Here is a 17288-nt window from a genome sequence, read left to right as displayed (position 1 = left end):
CTGTAGAGAAAAGGTGAAGACATAATCATTTAATTTTGTAATTCTCTAACCAGTTTTGTCCTACCATTTTCACTTGAAATAAACATTATTCAAAATACATTTCTTCAAATAGTATGATTTTATTAGTTAATACAACAAAATTTTCAAGTCCTCTGATTGAAATACATCTCTTCTCAGATTTTGACTGTATTCCAGTGTGTGAACTATATTTAAAAGTCTATATTTTACTGATAACTGCACAGAAGCAAATTTCATGAAATCACGTTGAAATGTTCTTTAATGTGTGTGCCATCAGAGCACTTATGATGATACACAGGTGTTATTTATCATTACACTGTAGTGGAGTACTAGAGGAAACACATTTTTACAGAATCGGGTACACATTGAATTCATTTATGAAACTTGGCAAATATTAATGCTGTTATACTCAGAAACTTCTCAGACACTGAATTCTATAGCAATAAAATGTCAAGAACAGATGCTATTGTTGTTATTATAATTGTCCTGAAATAATGTCAAAGCATTTTTTCCTAGATTGGTCTACTTTTCCTTAGGAGAATAACTCCTTATGACAAACTCCTCTTCCAAATATTTACATAATTCACAAAGTGCAACAAAAGCCTGGCATAGTAACTGGAAAAACGTATAAAACCACTTTATAAAAGTGTTGTGAGTTGTTAAAAAAAAATACTAGGCCACTCATCTTCCTAAAAAGCTTTAGAACACTAAAATTGAACATAGTGGTAATAGTTACTTCATTCTGAAGAGTATACTTTGTGTGTTTAAGAAGTTTCTGATTTATTTCAATCAGTAGAGATTCAATTAAATACTGCATTGAATCAAAGTCCAAAAAGGTTAAAACTATGCTAAGCCTGAAAATGCTAGGTATCTAGAGACTCCTGGTGGCTCCAAAGTAAAGTAACTATTAATATGACTGCCAAAAAATATGGCAAGTCAAATAACATGAATATTCCAATCCTGAAAATTACAAGAATGATGACTTCCAAGTGTCTAATTAAGAATTCTTGCAACTAAATTTCTTCAATAGAGAAACTGGGATTCTACATTAAATCAGATTATTAAGCATAGAATTGAATGCAATTAAAGGACAGTCTATTTTTAATTACTTTACTGTTTTATATCTTCTGTATATAAGCATAACCTACTCAACAGATTATAATTACTTTGCCCAAACACTTATTCTAAAAATCGCCATGTAATAATTGACAGTAATAGAGTAGGGTAAAGAACATTTTCTATGTTTCCTGCATATTAGTCTATAAAATCAATTGGAAACAAATAATTGAAAAAAGGAATATTTCACTCAAAGAATGAACATATTTATGTATTAAAATATTGTTTCTTTTTAAAATCTTAATATATAAAATACGTTTAGACTCTAGAATTAAGATTTTTGAAAGTTTGTTATAATTTGATGTTTTGGAGCAAAGAATAATAGAAGAGAAAATGGTGAAAACAAACAATGTGATATTTTTCTCTCAATACCAACCTTTAATATTTTAGGAAGCTAAAACTTTCTATAACAAAGACTTAAGTAGTAAAATCAATTAATCTTGGATATTACATTGAGAATGGTAATGTAATAACATGGTTGTCAATGTTTTCTCTTTGCCAACATGCTGTGAATGTCTGACCCTTAAGGACTGGTGAAAACAGGAACAGCTTAATGTAACAAGCTTTCATTGGTTCTGCTCATCACTGTCCTTACCCTCTACAGATCCATTAGACTTGTGTTTGTCAGGATGATAAGCAGGAAAATTCCTTTGGATAATAGGATTTTACAGATGCTAGGCTGATATTTTTAATTTAAGCAAAAGGCAGTGTTTCCCAAACACGCTTGACCATAAGAATCAGCCTGCTGCACTCGTTGAAAATATAGTTTGCCAGTTCCGACCCTGAATATGCATCATTAGAGCCTCAAGTTCAAGGCCCCAGGAACTTTCACTTTTGATAAAATATATGGGTAATTCTTCTGCCCCAAAATTTGTAAAACACTAGCATACTGCTGATTTTCCTCAGTCATGTAAATGTGTTATTATTAACAAGCAATTAAATATTAACTCTAACTCTTCCTTTATTAAATGATATGGAATCTTTCATCTTCCCTATTATATTTTGAAAGGCAGAAGAGTAAAACTACATGATAAATACATAATAATGCATTTAAAATGTGTATAATTTAAATTATGTGGAACATATTGCCAGAACACATGTTCCACATGAGCTCATATGATTGAGTGTAAAGCCCTCCAAGATATATGAAATGTTATAAAATTTCAAGACTGAAGAGAACCATAAATTTATGGAAAAGTAGATAACAAACTCTTGAATAAACTACATGAAGAAAACTATTTTTCCTCCTAATAAGATCAGTAAAACAGATTAAATAATTAGAAAACTATTTACTTGATTCAAATTTGAATAAAATCGTTTTGCTGTGTCTACTAAGTAAACCAAAGATAAACTTTTAATGTTCAGAGTAATAATTTCTATAAATACCATTATTTCAATAAAACATTGGGAGCATAAAAGATCATATTGAAGGTATACTACAGCTTTTTATGTCAAAAAAATACTTAAAATAGAAATTATTCCATTAATTTTAAATGAGAACTCAGGTTGGAATTCTACAATGTTCTTTTCCCTTAAGAAAAAAGTATGATTTAAAAAGAATCTTTGTTTGTGTGTGTGTGAATTGCTACACTGCTTAGCATTTGGTAAGTTTCAAAATATTTTTTAAAATATATAGAATATTAGCTTGTCAGTAACCTTGTAAGGAAAATAAAACACTTATTTTCCAAGACTCTCTAAAAGACAAAATAATTTCTCTAATATCTGAAGCAGTTCATGGAATACTAGAGGCAACTTAAAATTTAAGCCAAGTCTCCTGCTTTCTCCTAAGATTGTGGAAAAATTTTCATTGGCCTCAAATATTTTTTTCATTTTTTAATAAATTCTGTTTAACATAAAATTAAATCTCAAGAACCTACTGTACACTTGAACTTCAACAACTCAAACTATTATGCAAATAAATTATAGTTTGAAAAGTTAATAATTGAATATGTGATTCAATTATATTTTTCACTGTAATTATTTGATTTGAGAATTTTCCATTGTAAGTTTTTCATTAAAATTTACTGAGGACTGAATTCAGAGAGATTTCTTAAATGGAAACCAAATCCAAGTATAAGTCGGTATATTTACCCTACTTTCACCAGCCAGAGATATGAAAACTGCCTGGCCAAAGTTGCACAAGGAACTACTAATACAGGAATTTAAACATATATTATCTTTTTGGGTAACCTACCACAGCACCCGGTCTTCCAGTTAGACCCATTGGGCCAGGTGGACCTCTCAGAGCAATCTAGAAAATAAAATATAGCAAATTCAGGAATGCCTCCCTGGATGAGCATATTAAACCACAATATTCATTTGCACAATTTACCCTTAAGTAGCAGCTCATCAACAGAGGTATAATAGCTACATAGTAGAAAGAGTGCCTGATTACTGAAGAATCACAAGTTTTTAGAATGACAAATTGACCTAATAAGTATCAGACATTTTTTAAGCTGTTGTGACTTATATATAATCTTGTACCATATATATTATGATTTATACAATGATAAAAGTTAAAATAGATTTTAACATCTAATAAGAAATTTAATATCTGATGATTTTTCTACTCAAAAGTGCATTCAGAATATTGCATAGGCTTCTCTTAAATATGTAGGTGCAATTCTCATTGACAATACTTTTAGATGTGAACAATTTGAAGTGCTTTAAGTGAAAGTTTTCTAGCAGTATTTTAGGAAAAACTATGACAATTCAAGCCAGATAGTAAAAAGCAAAATTGATCAGAAAGTGCTTAGATAATACAGTTATTTTAACAAATCTCAAATTTAATGCTTTATAGAAAAATACATTTATTTTGTAGAATCATAGGCATGATAGAATGATTACATGCACTATTGACACTGAATATTAGAAATGTGAAATTAGAACTTGGAAAGCTGGAACAAGTAGAGTAAAAGGATAAATATTTGACAGATGTTAAATTAGTATGGTGTGCTATTTTTTAATATTAGTGATTCCAAAAGATGAATATTTAGATTACCAAAACAGATATAAAAAATAATATTGTAATAGAAATAATGTAAAATCATATTAGAAAAGTGCATGAGATGAAAACAGTAATATCTCCAAAATTTTACTACTGACTCACCATGAGATTTTTGACAATACACTTCTTAATCCTTGAGATTAAATATCTGAAAAATTGGAATTATAATGCTTGCTACCTATTTCCAAGTAGGTTAAAAGGACTAATAAAATTAGGAATTCAATGGCCTAATAAACTATTTAAGCTCAAATAATTACCTAAAATCTGTTCAAAGTAATAAAATTTATAAGTTGTAGCATCATTAGTAAATCAATTTAAATATTTTTAGATTTGTATTATGCCAAGTTCTAATAAACAAATATTTAAATTTTTCATTGTCTTTATAAATGATGTAACCAAACAATGGCATCTTTTCAGATTAATAGACTTACACTCTCAGATAATTTATGCACTCATAAATTTATGGTGATAGATAGTTATCACCAACATGATTTATATCACTTAGGAAGCAGGTATCCATATCCATGCCAACTATAAGCCCTTTATTTCCTTTTTCCTTGAAAAGAAAAAAAGACTATACTATGAATAAAAGTATTACATGACTTTCAACACTTTCCTGATCAATTCTTTTGATTTTCTTATCTATAGTTTAACTGCACTGGAGCTAACTTAAAAAACAAACAATTTTATATTATGTAAGTATACAGATAGTGGAAAGCTTTTAGCTGACAAACAAATATGAACTGAATGTATTTGGTTTAAAATATAGATTACAGTGATTCGAGCTTATAATATATATTTGAAGGTTTCTTTCCTCCACAAGAATGCCTAAGAAATTTAATTTTCTGGATTATTTGGGATATCTTGAATAATCTATAAGATTGGGTGGAAAAATTATTTTAAACTTTATCCTCTTACTTCATTCATTGATCATTGATATATGCCTTAGCAGGGAAAACTGGATGTGAAAGATAAAGGGTGATACATATAAATCCATCAGTACTCTTTGGAAAAAAATTAGAAAATTTGTGTATTATGGTCTGCATGTTTTTGCCAGAATTATGTATGGCAATATTGCAAGGGTCAGTCATTTAAATTAAATATTAAATTAAAGAAAATATTCCTTTTGGAAAAATAGATATTATCTTAGTATCTTCTCCATCTAAATTCAACATACTATTCAGAAGTATTTTGCTCATAATAGTAGCACCCTCCAGATACACACACACACACACACACGCACATGCACACGCACACACACATTTTCTCTCTCTTGCATAATTTGGTACAGAATCAGTTTATGGAGCTACATGTTGATCCTTTCTTACCCGAGCCTGCTGAAGAATGGCCTGGGCCTGAGCTTCCTGAGGAGAGATGATTGGTCCTTTGGCACCATCGCCACCATAACGAAACTAAGAAAAAATAACATACAGAAGCTCAAAATAAGAATTTCTCAAATAGGTGCCTTAATTACTAGATTAAAAACTACTTACTTAAACTGGTGGGATTTTACAAAAGTCCAAGGTAACTCCAACACGAATCATGATACCTAGATTTTTAAAAAAATTTTCTTTCTGTCCATTATGGAAGTTTTCTAGACCATGCTTTACCACTTGTAGAAGAGACTACAGACTCCTTTACAATTTTAAATTCCATAATTTTTGAAAACTCTGGAATAAGCTATCATTCATCTCTTTACCTGCACAAAAGCTACCCGTTCTACTCACTCATTTGTAAAAATTCTAAATGCACTAAGTTTGGTAGTGTTATAGATCAACTGCTATTTTGCTGAGCAAAACTTCTGGAATCTCTGTGAACACAGAGGAAATCTTCCTTGAGATAGATTCAGTTTGCTTTCCTTTTCTTAAGTAATTATACTAGGAAACTGATCCTTTCTGTATCCCTCTAAAAAATGCTAAAGCTCCTTTTTAATTTTTATTTTATTTATTTATTTATTTATTTTTGCGGTACACGGGCCTCTCACTGTTGTGGCCTCTCCCATTGCGGAGCACAGGCTCCGGATGCACAGGCTCAGCGGCCACGGCTCACGGGCCTAGCTGCTCCGCGGCATGTGGGATCTTCCCAGACTGGGGCACGAACCCGTATCCCCTGCATCGGCAGGCGGACTCTCAATCACTGCGCCACCAGTGAAGCCCTCCTTTTTAATTTTAACTCAAAATGCAGCATGAATAAATTTTTCTCTATGTTATTATTACTTGAATCTTTATTACATTTAAACAAATAAACCAATTTTTTCCACAAGAACTTGGGCAAGTTTATTTTTAAATTTTTTTATTGAAGTATAATTGATTTACAAAGTTGTGTTAGTTTCTGGTGTACAGCAAAGTGATTCAATTATATATATAATATATATATTATATATATATATTATATATATATATTTTATATATATATATATATATATTATATATTATATATATATTGAATATATGTGTATTATATTCTTTTTCATATCCTTTTCCATTATGGTTTATTATAAGATATTGAATACAGTTCTCTGTGCTATACAGAGGGACCTTGTTGTTTATCTATTTTATATTTAGTAGATTGCATCTGCTAATCCCAAACTCCTAATTTATCCCTCCCCCCTCCCTTGCCCTTTAGTAAGCATAAATTTGTTTTCTAAGTCTGTGAGTCTGTTTCTATTTTGTAAATATGTTCATTTGTATCATATTTTATATTCCACATATAAGTGATATCATATGATATTTATCTTTCTCTGTCTGACTTACTTCACTCAGTATGATAATCTCTAGTTTTATCCATGTTTCTGCAAATGACATAATAATTTCATTCTTTTTAATGACTGAATAGTATATATATATATATATATATATATATATATATATATATATATATATATACACATATACCACATCTTCTTTATCCATTCATCTGTCACTGGACATTTAGGTTGCTTCCATGTCTTGGCTATTGTAAATAGAGCTGCTATGAACATTGGGTTGCATGTGTCTTTTTAAATTTGAGTATTCTGTGGATACATGCCCAGGAGTGGGAATGCTGGATCATATGTTAACTCTATTTTTTAGTTTTTTGAGGAACCTCCATACTGTTTTCCATAGTAGTTGACTCAATTTACATTCCCACTAACAGTGTAGGAGGGTTCCCTTTTCTCCACACCCTCTCTGGCATTTATTATTTGTAGTCATTTTAATGATGGCCATTCTGACTGGCGTGAGTTGATATCTCATTGTAGATTGGATTTACACTTCTCTAATAATTAGCAATGTTTAGCATCTCTTCTTGTGCCTATTGACCATCTTTATGTCTTCTTTGGAGAAATGTTTATTTAGGTCTTCTGCCCATTTTTGATTTCTTTTTTTGTTTTTGTTGTTACTGAGCTGTATGAGATGTTTGTATACTTTGGAAATTAAGCCCTTGACTTAAGCTTTTGAAAGTATTTTCTCCCAGTCTGTTGGTTGTCTTTTTGTTTTGTTTATGGTTCCCTTTGCTGTGCAAAAGCTTATAAACTTGATTAGGTCCCATTTGTTAAATTTTGCTTTTATTTCTACTACCTTGGAAGACTGACCCAAGAAAACATTGCTATGATTTATGTCAACGAATGTTTTGCCTATGTTCTCTTCTAGAAGTTTTATGGTGTCGTGTCTTATATTTAAGTCTTTAAGCCATTTTGAGTTTATTTTTGTGTATGGTGTGAGGGTGTGTTCTAACTTCATTGATTTACATGGGGCTCTCCAACTTTCCCAACACCCCTTGCGAAAAAGATCATCTTTTCCCCATTATATATTCTTGCCTCCTTTTTCAAAGGTTAATTGACCATAGGTGTGTGGGTTTATTTCTGGGCTCTCTACTCTGTTCCATTGATCCATATGTCTGTTTTTGTGCCAATACCATGCTTCTTTGATTATCGTGGCTTTGTAATATTGTCTGAAGTCTGGGAGGGTTATGCCTCCAGCTTTGTTCTTTTTCCTAAGGGTTGCTTTTGCAATTCTGGGTCTTTTATGGTTCCATATACATTTTAGGATTTTTTGTTCTAGTTCTGTGAAAAATGTCAAGGTTAATTTGATAAAGGTTGCATTAAATCTGTAGATTGCTTTGGGTAGTATGGCCATTTTAACAATATTAATTCTTTTGGGCAACTTTAAAAAGCAATCTTAAGGTAAAACAAATAATTTTTGGACAATGAATAATAACACTATAGATATATCATATTTAAAAAGTATTAGCTAGTGTCTATATGGTAGTAAATAGCATATTAACTTTATGTTAATACATGAAATGCATGTTACTCATATGACTCAGGATAAAGCACATGATTAAAAATATTAAGAAAATCCTCTAAGATTTGTTGTCAGAAAATATAATGAAATAATAAAGCCTTAGTTCTACTGCAGAAATAAATATTTACCAGAATTTTGTTTTAGCAAAATTTATCACAATTTCTGAAGGCTGCTTCATTTCAAGTATCTCTACCTCATACAATGGTTTTTTGATTGACCTATAACATGGTTAAGCAATATTTTTCAGCAGTAGGATGACAAAACATTGGGTCATCTTTATAACTATAAAGAACATACCGGTAACACTAACATGGTACCAGGAGGACCAGGTAAACCATCAGCCCCTGGTAGACCAGGACGTCCTGGGGGACCCTAGGGAAGTAAATAAAATCATCAAAATTAATCAATAAACAAAATAATTAAATGTATTAGAAACAGAATAACTTTGAATACCATAAGTCTACATTATCTACTTTGTGTTTGTCCTCTACTCCTTGGTTAATCTCCTTTTAGTCAGTATACCTAGAGAGGATTGTATTTCATTGCAGTAGTTTTATATAATTTAAATAATGCACAAATGTATTGCCTACTCAAGGAAGGAGAATAAAAGGGATTTTACAAGAAGAGTTTCAATAGACTTAATGCAAATGGTCTATTTCACCATGTGACCCAGGAAGTGATCTTCAAATTAAGATGTAGCCTTATTAATTCATTTTATCAGTATTCAACTAAATAGTCATGGGAGTTCCTGCTAAATATGTCTGAACTCAAAAGGAAGAACTTAATCTAATGTATTGGGTTCATATCAAAATGGAAATTGATTAAAAATTAAAAAATGTCCTACTAATTATAACATAGATAAATGCACATTCTTTCACCTCACTTTTAAAATTATAGTTAGAAAAGTTAAACAAAATTTTGCACAACATTGAATTCATATGTTATCCAAGTGAGAATAATATGTTAAACATGTAGAATATATTTTAATTCCTTTCATTTATGTTGCATTCTTTTGTTATGAGTCCCTTCACTTACCCTATCGCCAGGGTCACCAGGGGGTCCAGTGGGGCCTTGTAGACCTGGAGGACCCATAAGTCCCTACAGAGAAATAAACCATGATCTGAGTTAGATTCCTAATTTTGTTAGTATTCAGGCAAATTCATCCTACCAAAATCAAAGAAGAACTCGTATTCATAAATAAACACTCTTCTCCCAAACAATTGCCCTATTTATCTTCCCATAAAAAAGAGAACATATAGGGACCACTTTGTAGCTAGCTCAACTCTTCCTCTGTGAGGCTGCTCTCAGGGTAGAGACAGACATTCCAAGGAAGAACAGGAAAGGAAATTCTGCCAATGCACAGTCCCTGAGGTGGAAGTTTGTTCCCAGTTCTTACTGAAGAAATGGTATACTCATTTAATTAGACTGCAAAAATGTGACCGTGAAGTTGAAATGTAGAAGTCACTTATGTTCTTTATGGGTAAAAGTATTTAAAGGCATCAATATAATATATTTATTTCACATGACAAGAATTTAATTAATTCCACAAAAGAAAGAGGATTTCTTACAAAGTCAGATCAGTACAACTACCTGACAGTAAAGACACCCTGATGAGTAACATTAGCCTTATTAGGAAATGACAATGGAAGCTGATAGTCACTCCATTGAGAAGTACAGATAAGGCAGCTACAGTCCACTTAGAATTCTCAGCTCTCTTCTTTGAGATATATCTATACCTCTTAAAAAAAAAAGAGGGCTTTTTTTTACTTTTATAACTTTCAGTCACAGAGTTGAAGATGAGGTTAGAAAAGTAAGAGATATTTAAGCAACAAAAATATTTAAAACAAAATTTAATTTCATAGCTCTCAAAAGAATATCATTTGGATAGCCAAATCAGAAAGCGATTCAAGGCCACCACTTCCTCTGACCAAGTATTTGCCTCTATAATTCAATACTCAACTTAGTCTAAAATGTATAAATTCAACAGTGTAATAGAACTCTTATATCTGATTATTTAAAAAATCAAGACAAAAATAATCTTAAAACATTTACATACCGCAGGTCCTGCTGGCCCTGGTGGTCCTTCAATAAGCATGCCCTACAGTTAAAAAAAGATAGAGTCATTAATAGGGCAATGTAACCCCTAACCTCTTATCTAATTGGCTTTTAGAAAGCACCACATCATTTCATTTTAAAAGGTAAATTATCTGTTCCTACATATAAAACAATTACAAGCATTTTTGCACAGGGAAGGGAGGAAATTAAAAATGATAGAAGACATAATCCCTGTCCTGAGAAAATCTGTGAACTAATTAGCAAGGAAATAAATATTCAGATAAGTAATATTACAAAGAGAATATGCTAAGTGTTCCCCCAAAGGGCAAAGACATTTAATCAAGTTTTCCCTAGTACCCAGAATAATGCCGGGCACAAAGCAAGAACCTGATAAATATTTGCTGTGTGAATGAAAGGATGGAAGAAAGCGGCACCTAAGCACTTTAACTCAGGGAAAGCGGAGAAAAGTCCATGTTAAAGAACGGGACAGAAATATAAGTTCTTAAAAAGACAAGAGAATAGAATACTATTTCAGGATAAGAGCCCAATTCTGGAAAGTTTATGATTCTACTGCTGAAAACTGTCTTGTCATTTAAAAAGTTGGTTGTAAATTTTCATAACAAGGACAAATTTATTCTGAAAAAATATTTTTAAAGACTTTTGTGAGCATATGACGTGCTTTCGCAGATTTTGGAGTAATAAACAGACAACAATGTTCTTAGAGATGCATCTTTTTAATTTTTATCTCCTCCATCTTTTATAAAAATTTTATGTCCTTGCAGTTCCTGAAATGATTTTCATTAGCTTGAGGCAAATAGTTAAACCTACTTCCTTTAGTTCTAATGCAATACTTCTCCCAGATTGCTGATTAGGGAGAACAACAGTAAAATTGACTTCCAGTAAGAATTTGCTTCTTACCAATATCTTGAATGGTAGTAACATTAATATAAATCTTCAAATCACTTTTGAAGTGATTTGAAGATTTTTTCCAATGGAAGAAAAGGAAACAAATTTTAAAAAGAACGTTTCCATATTATTACAGGATGTGATTTGAATATGAAACAAATAAGTACTATGTCAAATAATATATTTCTAATTATGTTAAGTTATAGAAATTAGAGGAGAAAATCACTGGACTGGAAAATAGAAGAGGTAAAGTCTGGTCATATCTCGACCACCAAACATTTGAACGCTTTAGGTCTTGGGTTTCTTAGTTTTAAAATGAGAGAATTAGACTAAAACATTGTCGGCTAGTTTCAAATCCCAAAACTCTGTATCTCTATATTTTTTTGGTTTATTGAAATTCTACTTGCCAGAACTGGCCTTACTAACTCATTACTTGTGGCATTATAAACATTTGGACATTAGAATTTTCAATGGTACTATTACAATGAATTCATACCAGTACTTACAGGTTCAACTACTGCTGGTTCTCCTTTCTGTCCTTTTTCTCCGTATGCACCATGGCCATTTATCTGTTGAGTGAAAAATTCAAGCAGCCTGTCTTTAAGTAAATAAGGCCATTTAAGTATTTTTAAAAGATCATTTAATCTTCTAAGTGCATTTAAAACAATCTATTAAGATGTGTTTTTTGACACAGAAACCTATGAAAATTTTAAATACTGAAAATATACAAAGGGAAACACAATGAACATTAATGCTAAATCTCGAATGAGATTGAACAATTGTTTCTTAAAGACATATTTTAAAAAGATAAAGATATCTGTTGACCTCATTATTATCCCAAGGTGCTAAGCAAAAAGTGTCATCAAATTAAATTCAATAAAATAGAGTTGGAGGGAAGAAATGTGTGAAAAGGTTAAATAATAATAATTATAATGATAAAATGATAATTAATATGGTGCATTCCTGAGCATCACCAGAAAAGAAAAATAAATAAAACAGTCTAAAAATTAGAAAACAATCTTATTACCCAGAATGACAATGATTGTAATTTAATTTTATCAATGCCAAGAAAACTTGGATACAACTCTATTAAAGATTATTCTTTCAAATAAAGACTCCAGTAGTGTGGCCTGAGATACAACTGCTGAAGATCCCCATGAGGAAAAAGCCATCAAAGTAACCTAGTATTGGTAAATATTCATAATTTATATAAGAACATAACCTGCTTTTTAAACCTGAAAAGACATCAAGATGAACATGAAAATACTCCAGAAATAAGACATACAATGAGCAGAATACTGACTTACACTTGTTTCTGTGATATCTGTTTCTGCTGGAACACCTGGACCAAATTCTTCATTAGTGGGGCTTGTTGGTTTATCTTCATATTCTTTATATTCATAAAAATCATATTCGCCTAAATCTCCATCTACCAGAAGATCAGAGTCCCTGCCGTCTATTTCTTTGTTTTCATATAGCATATCCTCAGAATTTTTCCTCTGGGAATCATAATCCTCTCCAGTTAGATATTCTTCAGTAAATACTTCTTCAACAGGATTTGGCTATTAATTTAAGTCGCAAGGAATTGGAGAACATGAAGTTTACTGTTAGTAAAGCAAGGTAAGAATTTGCAATTACAGTTTGATGGAATATGACAGGAAGTGGTCTGAATACTACTCAAGCAAGTCTGAAAGCTGGGAAAGACAGCCTTTCAGCATTATTGAAAGAAATATTTTTGTACATTGGTATGTACAAGGAAATATTGCTTTCAAAGAACTTTTGCCAATAAACTGCAAATATTCACATAGATTCAACATGTGTATTTGCTTGTTCCATTGGAAAAAACTTGTTATGCAATTTGATATTTACTTTATAGTTTGACTTGAATAATATATATATGTATATAGAAAATATATAGTTAAAGCTTTGCTTAATTTTCAAATCTCACAGAACCTCATAATGAAATATAATTGCTACCAGAAAAGCCATGTAAGTTTGACTCTCAATTCGAAAAATAAAATATTAATGCCAATATTGAGATTTATCATTGCAATATTTATGCAGAGTATCTAGAATGTAGGGAAGTATTATATCACCAAAGAGTTCTTTACAGCAAATAAAATGTAAATTATAGTCTTCAGAATTTAATACAATAGAATATATCACTGTGTAGTCTCATAAAGAGTATGAGATTATTCACTTAAAAGTAAAAATTACATCAAAAATACTATTTCAGAGATATAGAAAAATAAAGTTAGTATAATTTCCTTTTTTCATAAATAATTCTCATTAATAACATAAATCTGAATGATATTTATTAGGTAATTTTGGGCCATATGGTTTTGACGAGGTTCAAATTAAATAATTTTATCTTGCTACTTTTGAATTTCATAAATAACTTGTTTGCTATAACATAGTGAATCTAGATGATAGAACAATATTGAATAATAAGTAGTGTTACATAAAGTCATGTGAATGAAAAACGTGGCTAAATGATTAATTTAGTGTTTGTTAACTAAAATAAAATGTCCAATAACCATAATATTTTTGCATTCTTAAACAATGAGTATATACTATCATGAGGGGGTGCATATCAACTGGGATCAGAATATTACTATGTTCATAGATCTGAGGAAAAGATGAATGAATTTGGGTATATAAATAAACATCTTGAATCAAGATAAACATTTTTGGAAAATGATTATTTTGGACTAGATGAAACTTGCAATCGGTTCCTACCCTAAAATGTTATTATTCTAAATTATGTGTTTGCATGTAAAGTCTCACGGAATTAACTTGCCTCACTGGGACACATGTTATATAAATTTTTAATAACTAAAATGATTCAGGTATTCCTCATACCAGGTGTGACAGGAATTTAACAGTTAAACTGAGTTGTACACTTATTTTTTCATAATCAGAATATATACATAGTATGAAATTCAGGAAGATTGTTCTATTTGTATCTGTATGTACTTAAACATTTTCATAGAAAGGACTGGAAAAGGTTAAGATATAATATTTTAACCATAATTAAGTTTGAAAATGTAAATAGCTACTAAAACCAACTAAGACTATATTTTCTCAAAATATTTCTGTCATAAAAATGCATGATTATTGGTCAGATGGAGTAAATTCTAACTGTATCATTTGATGATACAGTTGTTACTTTAGAGGATTCTCCTCCTCACAGAAGGGTCATGTTGTGAATACCCTTAATCACAACATTTTGAGAATCTTGTTCAATTCCAGGAGGAATCAAGAAAATGATAGCAGCCAATTCAGTTTGATCAATTTAGCATTTGCATGAAGCAAAGAGTCATGCAAAACCTGAATTGACGTTAATTTTAAATGAACTGTTTTTAGTAATAGTGAGCCAATTCTATTGTTTCTCTTACCTCAGTGAAAGAATAAAAATGTCAAACTTTTCAGAGGTTATAGATTCTTCCAGAGTGAAATATACCAAGAAATATTACACATTTTAAAAATTTAATAGTCTATGAGCATTACCTCATTTGGTCCAGATACACGCCTAGGAGCTTCTGTTTGGTAACTTTCTGTTCCATAGTTGTATTCTTGAAAATAATCAACAGTATTTGCCTAATGGTAAATCAAAAGAAAAGCAATTAGTAAAAATGTAAGGTAATCCAAAATCAATGGAAATCATGATTTAACTGGGGTATCGTATTAGCCAAATGAGTATTTATCTAGTTGGGTTAAGACAATGACTCATCATCAGAGATCTTCCAGCTTATCTAGGAGAGATCTTGATTGCTTTTTCTTTGCTACCTTTACCCCTAGCTTGACTTTTGCTGATGCTTGATAACTTTTCTTCTTCTCGGTTGCAAATTTTTCAGATTTAGGGGGTGTAAACTTTTTGGACTTTTTCTTTGAGTTAGTGGCCACTGTCTTCGTCTTCATTTTGAAACTGAATTTCTTTTTCTGTAAAATGTGGTGAAAGATGGGATGGAAAATATAAATAAAATGAAAAGGGAAATAAAGAGCATGGATGAAAGGAAGGATAAGCAAAGCAAACCGGGCATCATTCCTTCAGGACAGCTACTGTCAAAGAAAAATCACAGTTATCAGGTCATAGAAATCAGATGAATGAAAGGCTTATGATAAGTTTGAGGAAAAGTGGACATAAGGAACGACAGGATGACAAACAGCAGGACACCATACACAAAGGCGCTACTTTGCTTTTACCTCAGTTTGCGCTATTGTCTCCTCAGTTACAGTGGGAGTCTCTGTTACACTTTCAGCCTCTTTATATTCTGCTTCCCCATACTCATAGTCATATTCCATTATATCCTCAGGTGCATACTACATCGCAAAGGAAAAAATATCAGGCAATTTTGTTAGTTGCAGGTAATACTATCAACAAAGTGGTAAGCATGTTCTTAACTTTTACTAGTAAAAGTTAAGAGACAAGGAAATACTGCTATTTAAATATTACTTCATGTTACAAGAAGTAATACTGTCTTATACAGAGTATAATAACATAGTGACAAAGCAGGTTTTCTAAGAGCAAAATAGTGGTTAGGATTGTGAGGAAATTAAAAGTTTAGAATATTAGTTCAAACTTTTAATTGTTGAATATTAATTCAAACATAACAACTACATACTTGGACATAGTTGTTAAATAGTCACATTAATTTTGATTTGTAAAAATTACTATGTAAGACTCCTTTATCTTACAGCAATTTCAATGGGTATTTTTTTCCCATTAAACTACATGTTTAAAAATAAAAGTATGGGGCTTCCCTGGGGGCGCAGTGGTTGAGAGTCTGCCTGCCGATGCAAGGGACACGGGTTCGTGCCCGGTCCGGGAAGATCCCACATGCCGTGGAGCGGCTAGGCCCGTGAGCCATGGCCTCTGAGCCTGCGCTTCCGGAGCCTGTGCTCCACAATGGGAGAGGCCACAGCAGTGAGAGGCCCGCGTACCGCAAAATAAATAAATAAATAAATAAATAAATAAATAAATAATAATAAAAGTATGGAGAGTAGTCTTCCCAAGTATGAAAGAATTTTCATATCTATTATGAGATGGAAAGGGGAGAGGAACGAAAGGGAACAGAGGAACATGAAATAAGTCTATATTTTATTTGGAATACTGGAACCGATGTAAAAATACAATCTAAAGTTTATTCAGAAATAACTAATTTGCTGTAGACTTACTTAAGATCAAAATGAGCACAGAATACTTGTGAACCATTAAAAGATTCAAAATTAGATCTGTTTATAATTAATACATTTCAGTTTTACAAATACTGCATTTTTTCTATTGAAAAAAGAGCATAACACTTAGATACCTTAAACCATGTAAATGTAACTCAAACTGAAAAATGGAATACTAGATTATTCTGTATTAAAAAAAATTAGGAGAAAGGTATGTTTCTCAGTAGAGGGGTGTGCAATACAATCATTAATATTGAATGATGAGGAAAATAACATGCTTGCTCACCTTCAGAGCCAAACACTTCTATCAAAATTTTACTTTTTAAACACCAACATAGGTATTGTGAAACATATATTAATTATTGATTTTAATTAAAATAACTGTAAATCCATTAAGATCGTATATAACAAAAGATATTAAGCAGCAAACTCAACAAGCTAAAACTCATATATATTTATATATTATTTATAATATATATTTATGTATAGGTATATATATATATTTAAATATATACACACATATACATTTATTATGTATAATATACATTTATATATATGTATACATATATTTATTATGTATAATACATATTTATGTGTGTATATATACATATATACCTATGTGTGTATATATATATATGTATATATATATATATATATACATATATATATGCTAAAAGCAATCTATTTGAAATTCCCTAAGTATTATATTTGGTAACATTTTAATT

The 17288-nt window shown here is 30.9% G+C and overlaps 1 protein-coding gene across 2 annotated transcripts in view; it reads right to left on the bottom strand.

The window, feature by feature from the left end:
- The window catches only part of COL11A1 (collagen type XI alpha 1 chain), a 212646-nt gene that overhangs the window by 118861 nt on the left and 76497 nt on the right, over positions 1-17288 (bottom strand). For both annotated transcript variants that reach the window (XM_081224711.1, XM_081224712.1), the window contains exons 6-14: positions 15592-15708; positions 14896-14985; positions 12693-12947; positions 11892-11954; positions 10481-10522; positions 9460-9522; positions 8722-8796; positions 5470-5553; positions 3329-3385 (exon numbers count right to left, since the gene is read on the bottom strand). In XM_081224711.1, the coding sequence (XP_081080837.1) occupies positions 3329-3385; positions 5470-5553; positions 8722-8796; positions 9460-9522; positions 10481-10522; positions 11892-11954; positions 12693-12947; positions 14896-14985; positions 15592-15708 (846 nt within the window). The remainder of the gene's footprint in view (positions 1-3328; positions 3386-5469; positions 5554-8721; positions 8797-9459; positions 9523-10480; positions 10523-11891; positions 11955-12692; positions 12948-14895; positions 14986-15591; positions 15709-17288) is intronic.

Source organism: Mesoplodon bidens, assembly GCF_964165515.1.
Source record: "Mesoplodon bidens genome assembly, chromosome: 2".
Lineage (NCBI taxonomy): Eukaryota > Metazoa > Chordata > Mammalia > Artiodactyla > Ziphiidae > Mesoplodon > Mesoplodon bidens.
Note: the sequence above shows the minus strand (reverse complement) of the source record. Positions and strands in the feature narration are given on the sequence as shown.